A 13324-nucleotide genomic window follows, 5' to 3' on the forward strand; every position below is an offset into this window, starting at 1 on the left:
CTTTACATTAGATGCGTAAACGCATAAAAAACACATGTAATCCTCACCTCATTGTTTCAATAAAGTTTTGTCAAAACAAAAAACCAGGAAGTATAAAGAACAAAGCAGCTTTATTTAAAGCATGACACACCAAACAGAGACAAAAAAACGCGATAACAAGGCAATGAATAAACACAAGTAATCTAATTTAAATAAAACATCAACAGCTCATTGTGGGAGCGTAGCCAAAATATAAAATTCTAAAGCCCTCAGCTCTGCAGCATATACGCAACTCCCTGATTTATCCACGTTGTGGTATCCTGACGATTTTGCAAACATGTCACGTGTGTCACCCAGCTTTCCCGGAGTCTTGACAATGCTTTCTAGCTTTGCAGAGATCTAGTTTTAGAACATTTAGTTTTGCTAGAAAAGCAGTAATAGAGCTGTCACCCAGCTTTCCTATAGTCCTGAATGGCAAAAAAAAAAAATCCATGCAGGACTCTAGGAAAGCTGGATGACAGTTCTTTTCTAACAAAATTAAATGTTCTAAAACGAGATCTCTTCAAAGCTAGAGAGCATTGTCAGGACTCCGGGAAAGCTGGGTGACACACCTGACATGTTTGCAGAATTGTCAGGCTGTATAGTGGAGTCCTCTGGATACCGCTACCCCCAATATCCACTACATGGAGTACTGTATATACCAAGAACAGGTGATTGTTTTCTAGGGAGAGGAGTCTATGCTGCTCACATCACCTGAACATGACAATGTAACAGGGCAGGACTGGGACAGAAAGTACAATAGGGGCAGCAGCTACAAGGGAAAAGCTGTCACTTCCGTCTGGGCAGAGCTGAGTAACCTGTTTGCTCTTGTGAGTCTATAAATTCCTGATCCAGTGCACACAATGCTCAGTGGAAGGTGTGAGATCTAGGGCCAGGACCATGCTGAGGACTGGGCTGCTCCTGCTGGCACTGCTGGACTGCCAGCTACTAGGTGAGTGCTGGCACAGGGGGTCAGTCATGGCAGGTTCTATAGGAGGGGGCTGGGCGGTGGAGACTCTGCACTTCTCCTTTAAGGGCTGATACTAAGTAACTAGGATTGGCTTCAATAGTTCTGTAAAGTTTCTAAGCCCAGATATGACTTCTGGTGGAATGGGACATAGTCCTGCACTGAGCCAGGTGACTGGCCTCGTCTTGTCCAGGCGGACATACGCCAGTGATTGCCGCAGCCAGTGACAGATCCGCCTCAGGTTGGGGAAATCTGCTGCTATATAAGAATGAGCTCCTGTCCTCATGTACAATGGTGGCTTTTTCAGGTGGACAGAAATGACAGCTTGGAGCGCTGCATCTGCGTCTGATCAGAGTGTGACCATAATGTTCTCCAATTCTCTCAAATGATGAGATGATGGAATAGAAAATGTCTCCATTCTGCCAGTCTGTGAAAATCGGACTGCACTCAGATGTCATCCGAGTGCAGTCCGATGTTTTCCACTTACTCATTAACATGCATGGCCCAATAATCGGATCCAACTCGGGCATGCTGCGATATTTTTTTTTTCTCTGACCCGCTCAGTCCGAAGAAAAAAAATCAGACATGTGCACGACCTCATAGATTAACATAAGTGCGATACGATGTTTTGTCGGATCGCACTTGGACCAAAAATACTGTCATCTGAACGAGCCCTAATGATGATTTGTCTTTATCATTGATTGCAAGCTCTTGGGAAACAAACTTATCACTATACAGACCGGTCTGTGAATCGATGCTTAACTCAGCGAGTTCATCTGCCCGTTCTGCTAATATTGGGCACAATAACTAATGCTTTCTTATGTGCCGCCATATAAGCCATAATATCAAAAACTAATGCTCGCTTATGTGCCGCCATATAAGCCATAATATCAATAACTAATGCTCGCTTATGTGCCGCCATATAAGCCGTAATATCAATAACTAATGCTCGCTTATGTGCCGCCATATAAGCCGTAATATCAATAACTAATGCTCGCTTATGTGCCGCCATATAAGCCGTAATATCAATAACTAATGCTCGCTTATGTGCCGCCATATAAGCCGTAATATCAATAACTAATGCTCGCTTATGTGCCGCCATATAAGCCGTAATATCAATAACTAATGCTCGCTTATGTGTCATCATATAAGCCGTAATATCAATAACTAATGCTCGCTTATGTGTCACCATATAAGCCGTAATATCAATAACTAATGCTCGCTTATATGCCGCCATATAAGCCGTAATATCAATAACTAATGCTCGCTTATGTGCCGCCATATAAGCCGTAATATCAATAACTAATGCTCGCTTATGTGTCATCATATAAGCCGTAATATCAATAACTAATGCTCGCTTATGTGTCACCATATAAGCCATAATATCAATAACTAATGCTCGCTTATGTGCTGCCATATAAGCCGTAATATCAATAACTAATGCTCGCTTATGTGCTGCCATATAAGCCGTAATATCAATAACTAATGCTCGCTTATGTGCCGCCATATAAGCCGTAATATCAATAACTAATGCTCGCTTATGTGCCACCATATAAGCCGTAATATCAATAACTAATGCTCGCTTATGTGCCGCCATATAAGCCGTAATATCAATAACTAATGCTCGCTTATGTGCCGCCATATAAGCCGTAATATCAATAACTAATGCTCGCTTATGTGCCGCCATCTAAGCCATAATATCAATAACTAATGCTCGCTTATGTGTCATCATATAAGCCGTAATATCAATAACTAATGCTCGCTTATGTGTCACCATATAAGCCATAATATCAATAACTGATGCTCGCTTATGTGCCGCCATATAAGCCATAATATCAATAACTAATGCTTTCTTATGTGCCGCCATATAAGCCATAATATCAATAACTAATGCTCGCTTATGTGCCGCCATATAAGCCATAATATCAATAACTAATGCTCGCTTATGTGCCGCCATATAAGCCATAATATCAATAACTAATGCTCGCTTATGTGCCGCCATATAAGCCGTAATATCAATAACTAATGCTCGCTTATGTGTCACCATATAAGCCGTAATATCAATAACTAATGCTCGCTTATGTGTCACCATATAAGCCATAATATCAATAACTAATGCTCGCTTATGTGTCACCATATAAGCCATAATATCAATAACTAATGCTCGCTTATGTGCCGCCATATAAGCCATAATATCAATAACTAATGCTCGCTTATGTGCCACCATATAAGCCATAATATCAATAACTAATGCTCGCTTATGTGCCGCCATATATGCTGTAATATCAATAACTAATGCTCGCTTATGTGTCATCATATAAGCCGTAATATCAATAACTAATGCTCGCTTATGTGCCGCCATATAAGCTGTAATATCAATAACTAATGCTCGCTTATGTGCCGCCATATAAGCCGTAATATCAATAACTAAAGCTCGCTTATGTGTCACCATATAAGCCATAATATCAACAACTAATGCTCGCTTATGTGTCATCATATAAGCCGTAATATCAATAACTAATGCTCGCTTATGTGCCGCCATATAAGCCGTAATATCAATAACTAATGCTCGCTTATGTGCCGCCATATAAGCCGTAATATCAATAACTAATGCTCGCTTATGTGCTGCCATATAAGCCGTAATATCAATAACTAATGCTCGCTTATGTGCTGCCATATAAGCCGTAATATCAATAACTAATGCTTTCTTATGTGCCACCATATAAGCCATAATATCAATAACTAATGCTCGCTTATGTGCCCCCATATAAGCCGTAATATCAATAACTAATGCTCGCTTATGTGCCGCCATATAAGCCGTAATATCAATAACTAATGCTCGCTTATGTGCCGCCATATAAGCCGTAATATCAATAACTAATGCTCGCTTATGTGCTGCCATATAAGCCGTAATATCAATAACTAATGCTCGCTTATGTGCCGCCATATAAGCCGTAATATCAATAACTAATGCTCGCTTATGTGCCACCATATAAGCCGTAATATCAATAACTAATGCTCGCTTATGTGCCGCCATATAAGCCGTAATATCAATAACTAATGCTCGCTTATGTGCTGCCATATAAGCCGTAATATCAATAACTAATGCTCGCTTATGTGCCGCCATATAAGCCGTAATATCAATAACTAATGCTCGCTTATGTGCCGCCATATAAGCCGTAATATCAATAACTAATGCTCGCTTATGTGTCACCATATAAGCCGTAATATCAATAACTAATGCTCGCTTATGTGCCGCCATATAAGCCGTAATATCAATAACTAATGCTCGCTTATGTGCTGCCATATAAGCCGTAATATCAATAACTAATGCTCGCTTATGTGCTGCCATATAAGCCGTAATATCAATAACTAATGCTCGCTTATGTGCTGCCATATAAGCCGTAATATCAATAACTAATGCTCGCTTATGTGCCGCCATATAAGCCGTAATATCAATAACTAATGCTCGCTTATGTGCCGCCATATAAGCCGTAATATCAATAACTAATGCTCGCTTATGTGCCGCCATATAAGCCATAATATCAATAACTAATGCTCGCTTATGTGCCGCCATATAAGCCGTAATATCAATAACTAATGCTCGCTTATGTGCTGCCATATAAGCCGTAATATCAATAACTAATGCTCGCTTATATGTCACCATATAAGCCGTAATATCAATAACTAATGCTCGCTTATGTGCCGCCATATAAGCCGTAATATCAATAACTAATGCTCGCTTATGTGTCACCATATAAGCCATAATATCAATAACTAATGCTCGCTTATGTGCTGCCATATAAGCCGTAATATCAATAACTAATGCTTTCTTATGTGCCGCCATATAAGCCATAATATCAATAACTAATGCTCGCTTATGTGCCGCCATATAAGCCGTAATATCAATGTTTCTATATGTCCGTAATACAGCAGGCAGCGCCCCTCACCAGCCTTTGTATAATATTACAGGTCCACAACCAAAAATCAATCATCTTTGTGGTTCTGTTCCAAAATCATCTCCTGTCCTGCAGTCATCATCAGACCTTATCATTCCGAGAATAATTGGGATTTTTTTGTAACGAGCCCAAATATTAAGAAACCTGTGATCCCCAGAGCTTCCAATCTAAGTTCCCCTGAGCTGGATGTGTCGGTGTATGTCTGCCCCCGTATGGCGCTCTCACCTGTGCACAGGGTAGTGTCCCCAGGATGACGGAGAATAATACTGATTCATGGCAGCGGTGGCAAAGAAATAGCTGGCAGGCGAGTCACGGCAAGGACTAGATTGGGACGGTCTTCTGTTCTGTGGGATGGGGGCTTTCCTTACAATCAGGATTCACTGCCCAGGAATGACTGGGATTTAGGACGTGATTGGGAGCTGCAGCGCTGAGCGCTGGGAATATCGGCCCTCGGGGGCCGCTGGGAATATGGGCCCTCGGGGGCCGCTGGGAATATGGGCCGTCGGGGGCCGCTGGGAATATGGGCCCTCGGGGGCCACTGGGAATATGGGCCCTCGGGGGGCCGCTGGGAATATGGGACCACTGGCAATATGGGCCCTCGGGGGCCGCTGGGTATATGGGACCACTGGGAATATGGGACTACTGGGAATATGGGACCACTGGCAATATGGGCCCTCTGGGGCCGCTGCTTGTAGATACAGCCTGAGTACATGCAGGAATGCCGGACTTAGTACACACATCAGGGTCCTGTAAGGAGGATGGGGGCAGATACTATCAGTATGTGAAGTGTCATTTTACCGGTCGGCGGAGAAGGAATTTCTTGTACATTGTTATATTGGAAGATGTTGCAATATTTACGGCAAATTTTGCTGCTCCGATCAGAATCGCTCCAGGCGAAGTCACATAATTACAGAGCTCGTGTGACTGGAAAAAAAAAGGTACATGTCACCCAGGTTCATCCGAGGGAGGGGAGATGAAGGGGATGGGGTATAGGTGCAGAAATACGCATGATCCAGGCTGCTCTGTAAGAGCAAATTGTTCCTTCCGTCAACTGGATCGACGATCAGAACAAGAACGTTGGTCATGAAAATATCATAAATATTTATGTACTTCTAAATAAGCATCTACGCCTTTCCTGAACCCGTGGGCGGATCCCGCTTTGATTAGCCCCCGAGGGCGGCTATTTTTTAGACTATTAGATTTTTTTTATAAAGAAGCTTTGTCTCCTCTAGAGAGTGAAGTTTTCTTTCCCCAGGCCGAGGGACTGTCCTCTTTATCTTTTCAGAGGGTTTGGAAGAAACATCTTCTGACTATATTTTTGTATAGGCCGTTTATCTACATCTATAAGTAAATCCTGTCCCCCTTTTCAAGACTAAATCTATTTAATTATTATAATCTTTCTATATGTGACGCTCTCCATGCCCCTTATCTGTTATCTGGCTCTTCTTTGTACCTTTTCCTATCTCCAGGGCATCGTTTCTATAAACTTGCTCTCAGAACTGAACTACATGTTCCAGATGACGTCGCACTGGCGCTTTGTAAATTGGTAGTGTTGCATTCCGGTCCTTCATGTCCATATACATAATAATACCCTGCTGGCTTTACAGGCTGCTGATTGACATTGTGCTTTTATTTAGTTCGTGATCTACAGAGACACCCAGATCCTTCTCTACAAGGGACTCTCCTTGTTTTACTCCCCCCAAGAACATATGGCGCCTGCAATTTATTAGGAGTCACATTACAATTTAGTAATTTTTGGCAGCCTTCAAGGGGTACGTTGTGGCTAACAAATCTGCAAAATAAGTTGCTCTGTTGGTAAAATATGGCCGTACACTATAAAGGTCAATAATAACCTTTAATAAGTGTTTTTTTTCTCGGTTTTTACATCCAGTTGTATTGCTGTACTATGAGCTCAGCGATGACTATAATGTGAGTTTGTCGATAAGTTTTTCATCTTTTTTTGATAGTTTCCTGCTACATTAGCTTTATACTCACTTTTATCTGACTGATACCACGAGGAACTGATGATCTATCATGTTGTCATAATGGAAGCAGGGGTCATATCCTGTCATCTTGTCAGACTGGTGATGTAATAGATGTATCAAGGTCAGGGTGCAGAACATCATATATTCATAGCCATAGTGTGAGGGATTGGCGTGCGGCCATATATGATGTAAATATAATATGGCGAATGAGAAATCTTTATATAATTGTAAACAAAATTATTCACTTCTGTTGAATATTAGATTAGCAAAAATTACAAACTTTCTACTTTTGCAATTAATAAATCCAAAAAACAGTGTAAGGGTATGTGCACACGTTCAGGAATTTTTGCGTTTTTTGCGCGTTTTTCATGATAAAAACGCTATTAAAAATGCATACACATGCATCCTATCATTTAGAATGCATTCCGCAGTTTTTGTGCACATGACGCGTTTTTTTCCGCAAGAAAAACACATTCATGAAAAAAGAAGCATCATGTTCATTATTTTTGCAGATATTTTGCGGATTTCCCATTATATTGGAGTGTCCGGAAAAAAAATGCAAAAAATCCACATAAAATCCGTAAAAAAAACACACAAAAAATGCGCAAAAAACGCACAAAATATGTGAAAAAAACGCATGCAGAATTCATGCGGAAAACCTCAGGTTTATCTCAGGAAAATTCTGCATGCATTCCGGACGTGTGCACATGCCCTAAATGACTCAAGACAACTAATAGGACAAGTGGTTTCTCCAAATTAAGCACAAAATGTCAGTTTTACTGACTACTGAAATCTCAGAATTATTCACCCTTTATGACAAGTGTCTTCAGTACTTAGTAGAGCCCCACTGGTTGTTAGTATCTGCTGCTAACATGATGTATAACCACACACCAGCTTCTGACAGAATTCCCGAGGGATCTTGGCATGGATGATGGATGGCCTCCAGTTCACGAATATTCTTGGGTTGTTAAGCGAGTGGTCCAAAGAGATCATTGTCTTCTAGAAACAAGGAAAAGGATTCAAAGGAACTGACTGTTCCTAGAGATATAGCAAGAGGCAGCGTTCATATGTTCAAAATTATAGGAACACTGGTTACACTACCTAGACATGGCAGGAAGTGGAAGCTGTCATCGACTGATATCATTCATGAGGGGAGCAGATGGTCAAACTCTTGTATGATTGCCAAAGACCTGTACCAAGGTGTGGTGGAATCAGATTCTGAGGTTTCAGTTTGCACAGAAAGGCACAAACAAAATGCTTAAGGTTTCCATGCCCAAACGCCAAGGTGTCATCTCTACTGACCCAAAACACAAGACAAGGTAGCTCCAGTATGCTCAAACTTTTATAAGTAAGCCACAGAAGTTTTGGGATTCTGTTCTGTGCTATGATAACTAACACTGGAAGTTTTCAGGCTTATGGATCAGAGGTATGTCTAGATGAGGAAGAATTAAGCATTCATAGAAAAGAACACCATTCGGTGAAGCATAATGGGGACTTGGTGTTACCTACAGTGAAGCATGCTGGTGGCTTAGTAATGCCTACAATGAAGCATGCTGATGGCTTTGTAATGCTTACAGTGAAGCATGCTGGTGGCTTAATAATGCCTACAGTGAACCATGGTGATGGCTTGAAGATACTTTCAGTAAAGCAAGGCAGTGAATCAGTGATGCCTACAGTAAAGCATAGTGGTGGATTGATGATGTCCATAGTGAAGCATTTTAGTGGCTCAGTGATGAACTGTAGCTGCTTTGCTTCCTCTGGAACTGGAGATTTTTAGCATGTAGTGGGCAAGATGAATTCCACCAAGTGTCAGGAGATCATAAAAGAAAACATCATGTCTTCTATGAGGAAGCTGAAGCTTGGACATCACTGGACCTTTCAACAGAGCAATGATCCCAAGCATACCTCATAGTCTACCAAGGCTTTTTCTCAGAAGTCCTGAAAGATTCTGGAGTGGCCTTCAGTCACCTGACCTAATCTCCATATAAAAATCTTTCATTGAATGTGAAGAAAGATGCTGCAGAGCGGAAACCCAATAACATTCGTGAACTAGAGGCTTTCACCCTTGAGGATTGGGCAAAGATTCCTCAGGATGCTGCTAGAAGCTGGTAGTTTCTGTTTGCAGCAGGTCATAACAGCCAGGGGTGCTCTACTAAGCACTAAAGACACTGGTCATGAAGAAGTGACATGGCTACTTTCACACTAGCGTCGGTACGGGCCCGTCACAGTGCGTCGGGCCGACGTACTGACGCATGCTGTGAAGTAAAATCACAACAGGGGCAGCAGATGCAGTTTTGCAACGTATCCACTGCCCCATTGTAAGGTGCGGGGAGGAGGGGGCAAGCAATGTTTTTTTTGTCCCGGCGGACTGCAAAAACACGTCACATCCGTCGCACGACGGATGCAACGTGTGGCAATCCGTCACAATGCGTCGCTAATGAAAGTCTATGGAGAAAAAACGCATCCTGTGGGCAACTTTGCAGGATGCATTTTTTCTTCAAAACGACGCATTGTGACGTGCGTCGAATGACGCTAGTGTGAAAGTAGCCTTAACATGTCGATACTTCTTGGATCCCATGAAGAAGTGAATAATTCTGAGACTGCAGTCTTCAGTAAAAGGGCGTTTTTTGTAATACATTTGGTGAAACCACTTGTTTTATTATTTGTGTTCAGCTATGTATTGCCAACAGCATAACGTTTGAACATTTTGCAAATAATCTGAATTTACCATGGGGGTTATATAACTTTGATTATAGCTGTCTCTATAGTCACACTGGCAGGAAACATTTTCTTATCAGTTCAGCCAACAGTCCAGCCTGATTAAAATGTTTACATTTCTTTCCTCACAGCCTTTAATGTACCTGAGGGGCAGAAATACGAGGTGGTGGTCCCTGAGAAAATCCATTCCCAGCACAAACGTGATACGCAGGTAATTCACATATGCATCCACTTCTGCTGTCCACCTTGACAGATCTCAGTGCAAGGCCATGTTCACACATTCAGTATTTTACATCGGCATTTGTAAGCCAAAACCAGGAGTGGGTGAAAAATCCAGAAGTGGTGTCGTGTTTCTATTATACTTTTCCTCTGACTCCTGATATTGACTTAGAAATACTGAGGTAAAATACTGAACATATGAACGTGGCCTAGAGTGGTTATCTGCTCTTGTACCCTATCTGACAAGGCCCTCCCGAAGGCTGTACAGGCTTCAGGTTGAGATTTCATCTTACACAGACTTTGAGATTTAGAAAAATGTTCATTTGACAAATTAACGCACCACCTTAGAGGATTAAAGTAACTTAAAAGGATTGTCAGGAAAGTCTGCGTCACTGTATGTGACTGGAAACCTGTGAATCTTCATAGTGCACACTGGCTGGATCCCCCGATGTCGGTGGTGAAATCGATGGGGCATGTAACTGCAAGGATGTGATATGCGTACTCCCAGCCACATTCCAACTAGACTTGTGCGCTCATGCTCAATTCACTTGCGTTGAGTCTAGCCAGAATATGGACGGGGGAGTATACATATCACATACTAGCAGTCACGTGACCACTGTCTCATTCTCGGCATTGTAAAATCATGACAGCGCGTGAAACATGGCGCTGGGCAGTAGCAGTGGGTGAGGTATTCGTTTCTATCACCCCGGAACGTTAGATGAAAGTGGTGGTCAAGGCTGGATGTTTTGACTATGAGGGCACTACGCCCATCAGGCCGCATGTAACCGATGTTGCTGGTTTGCCACTACCAGATGTTTCACAGTTCAATGAGGGAGACCACCACTCAAAAATAAACTCTTTACTGAATGGGAACTTGGTAGGAAATACTGTATATATAAGACATAGCGGGCACACGGTCCCATGATCGTTTCCTTTATAACTTAAAGCATTTTACACACAGTGTCCTACTTTCGTTTCTGTATTATTCTCTGTCCTCAGTTTCTCACTAGTTCACCAACACAGTTTTAACAAAACAGTCAATTCTGCGTCTTTCCCCTAAGGTACCAACATGGCCAAACTCCCGCATGGGGCAATCTATTCATCTCCCACACTAAATCCTGTTTAGGCCCATTACCTTCAAGAGTTATTATCTCTCGTGGCTCTTCATTCTTTCCCATGACCCTTCTCCGGAAGCTCACTATATTCTCTTAGTCACTTCTGCTCCAGATCTCACTATCCCTTTTCTTTGGTCTCCTCTTACTTAGTGTCACACCAGGATGCTTTGCTGCTTACCTTAGGCCTTTAGATGCACTTGCAATATACTCCAGCCCCTATCTGACTTACTGACGGGAATTTGTCACTTTTCCTGCAACTCAGCCTCTCCTACTCTGGGCTAGTCCTAAATGTTAACTCTAACAGTCCCTACTGTCAAACTACACAAACTATCACTTTCGCTAACACTTTTAACGCATATCACAAGTCGCACTACACATCACAGTTCACATTGCATCATGTAACATTGTACAACAATAAACTTGTTTCTTCAAGAAAGAAAGGTGGACAACATGTCCATATGATTTCACACGCACTGTGAGGATTCACAGTTTTTTCAGTCAAATGGAATGACGGCAGACTTTAGTGGAAAGCCTGGACAACCCTCTTAACATTGACTCAAGTCATTAGCTGATGTGAAGTTAGTTATCAAATTGCACTTTTTTATGCAGTGGGATCCCTGTGTTATCTGCGTTAAGGTAAACTTTGGTACATCTGCATTTATAACAATATGATATGAGCAGGGGACCTTATATCTGCGTATCATACTGCACATATGGATGTTGTAGATACAAAGAGCTCAGCTCCCATAGTGGTGGTCAACAAGATGTGTTCTTAGGGATGAACTTGAGCCACTTGGAGACAATTGGGAACATTACTGAATATGTGCCAAAAAAGTGCCTTTATTTTTCTTATTGGGGCAACAAGGATGTAGGCAGTTGGGATTTTCCTGTGCTTTGCATAAAGTTGTTGCTCCATAGTAAGCTTTCTTACATGCAGAATCCAGTTATTCCAGAAGGTCCCAGGTCCGGGTAATTCCACTTCTGGATTGCTTTCCACACAGTAGGTAGCTTTCTCTATTGGCAGATGCCGTGATGTGTGTGAATGACCTCATGAGTGGAAACAGAAAACTCTGCTCAGCACAAACAGGAGGTGGATTGACCGAAACTTGCGCCAACAGCAAAACTTATGTTATCAAGAAGACATCCACTAACAACACAAAAAGAACCTTGTTTATGCTTATTTATATAGCATCCATCATATTCCACAGCTCTTTAAAGGTATTATCTTCACTGACCCCATTGGGATTCAGCCTAAATTTCCGATCAGTATATATTTTAGAGTGTGGGAAGAAACTGCAGGAAACCCACACAAACATGAGAAGAACATACAAACTCCTTGCAGATGTTGTCCTTGGTCAGATTTGAACACCGGAGCCCAGCGCTGCAAAGTAACAGTGCTTACTACTGAGCCACCTAACATTTTATCACTTACCCAATGACCGCCTGGGAACCTTTATTTTTGTAAATTGTGCACTGCTTACGTTTTCGTGAGATGGTTCGGTTTCAGTTGTGTTTTCCAGAGGTTTGTGAAAAATCATTGTGAAGCAAGAATTGTAAAATGTGGTCAACTTAAAGAGAACCTGTCATGTGAAAAAAAACACAATTTGCTATTAACCTGAAGATATGGGGTTAATCCAGGGTCGGATTGGGTTGCCTGGGGCCTACAGAATGAGTTGACTCTAGGGGCCCACCCTACAGCTATATGCAGATATCTAGTAGCCGTTATCCCCCGTTATAGTGGAGCGTTGACAGTATAACACAGGCAGTTCCTACACATTTACTGTGCGCCCCCATAACTGGGATGTACAATTACGGTAGTTTGCATTAAAGGGTTCTTTGGTGAAAACAAGTTGTCACCGATCCACAGGTTAGGTAGGTGATAACTTATTGATCGGTGGAATCTGACCATTGGAAACTGCACTGAAGAATGAGGAACTTTTAAGATTGAGCGGCAGGGCGAATATCTGACCGCAGTTCCATGCATCCTCTTTGGGGTTTCCAGGAAAAGTCAAGTGCTGCTACGTAGGAAATGAATGGATCAGTGGTCGAGTTGAATATGCCGCTCCATTCTAATGGGCAATTTTGCCATTCAGTACAGGTCCCAGCAGTCGGACACCCACTAATCAATATCTTTTCACTTATCCTTATGCCACATTCACACAATCAGTATTTGGTTAGTATTTTCTATTTGTATTTGCAAGCCAAAATCAGGAGTGGAACAATCAGAGGAAAAGTACCGTATGATAGAAACACGTCACCACTTCTGTATTTTTCACCAACTTCTGGTTTTGTCTCGCAAATACTGAGTATGGCCTTAGGACCCATCAAATGTCGTGACCTGAC

At 42.0% G+C, this 13324-nt stretch overlaps 1 protein-coding gene across 2 annotated transcripts in view; it reads left to right on the forward strand.

The window, feature by feature from the left end:
- The first annotated feature begins 743 nt into the window (after positions 1-743).
- The window catches only part of LOC138677134 (zinc metalloproteinase-disintegrin-like 4a), a 62111-nt gene continuing 49530 nt past the window's right edge, over positions 744-13324 (forward strand). Inside the window, exons 1-2 of one of the 2 annotated variants that reach the window (XM_069767033.1) lie at positions 744-970; positions 9779-9858. In XM_069767033.1, the coding sequence (XP_069623134.1) occupies positions 919-970; positions 9779-9858 (132 nt within the window). In that variant the 5' untranslated portion in view covers positions 744-918. The remainder of the gene's footprint in view (positions 971-9778; positions 9859-13324) is intronic. The other variant, XR_011320861.1, reaches the window with a different exon arrangement.

Source organism: Ranitomeya imitator, chromosome 4 (genome assembly GCF_032444005.1).
Source record: "Ranitomeya imitator isolate aRanImi1 chromosome 4, aRanImi1.pri, whole genome shotgun sequence".
NCBI lineage: Eukaryota > Metazoa > Chordata > Amphibia > Anura > Dendrobatidae > Ranitomeya > Ranitomeya imitator.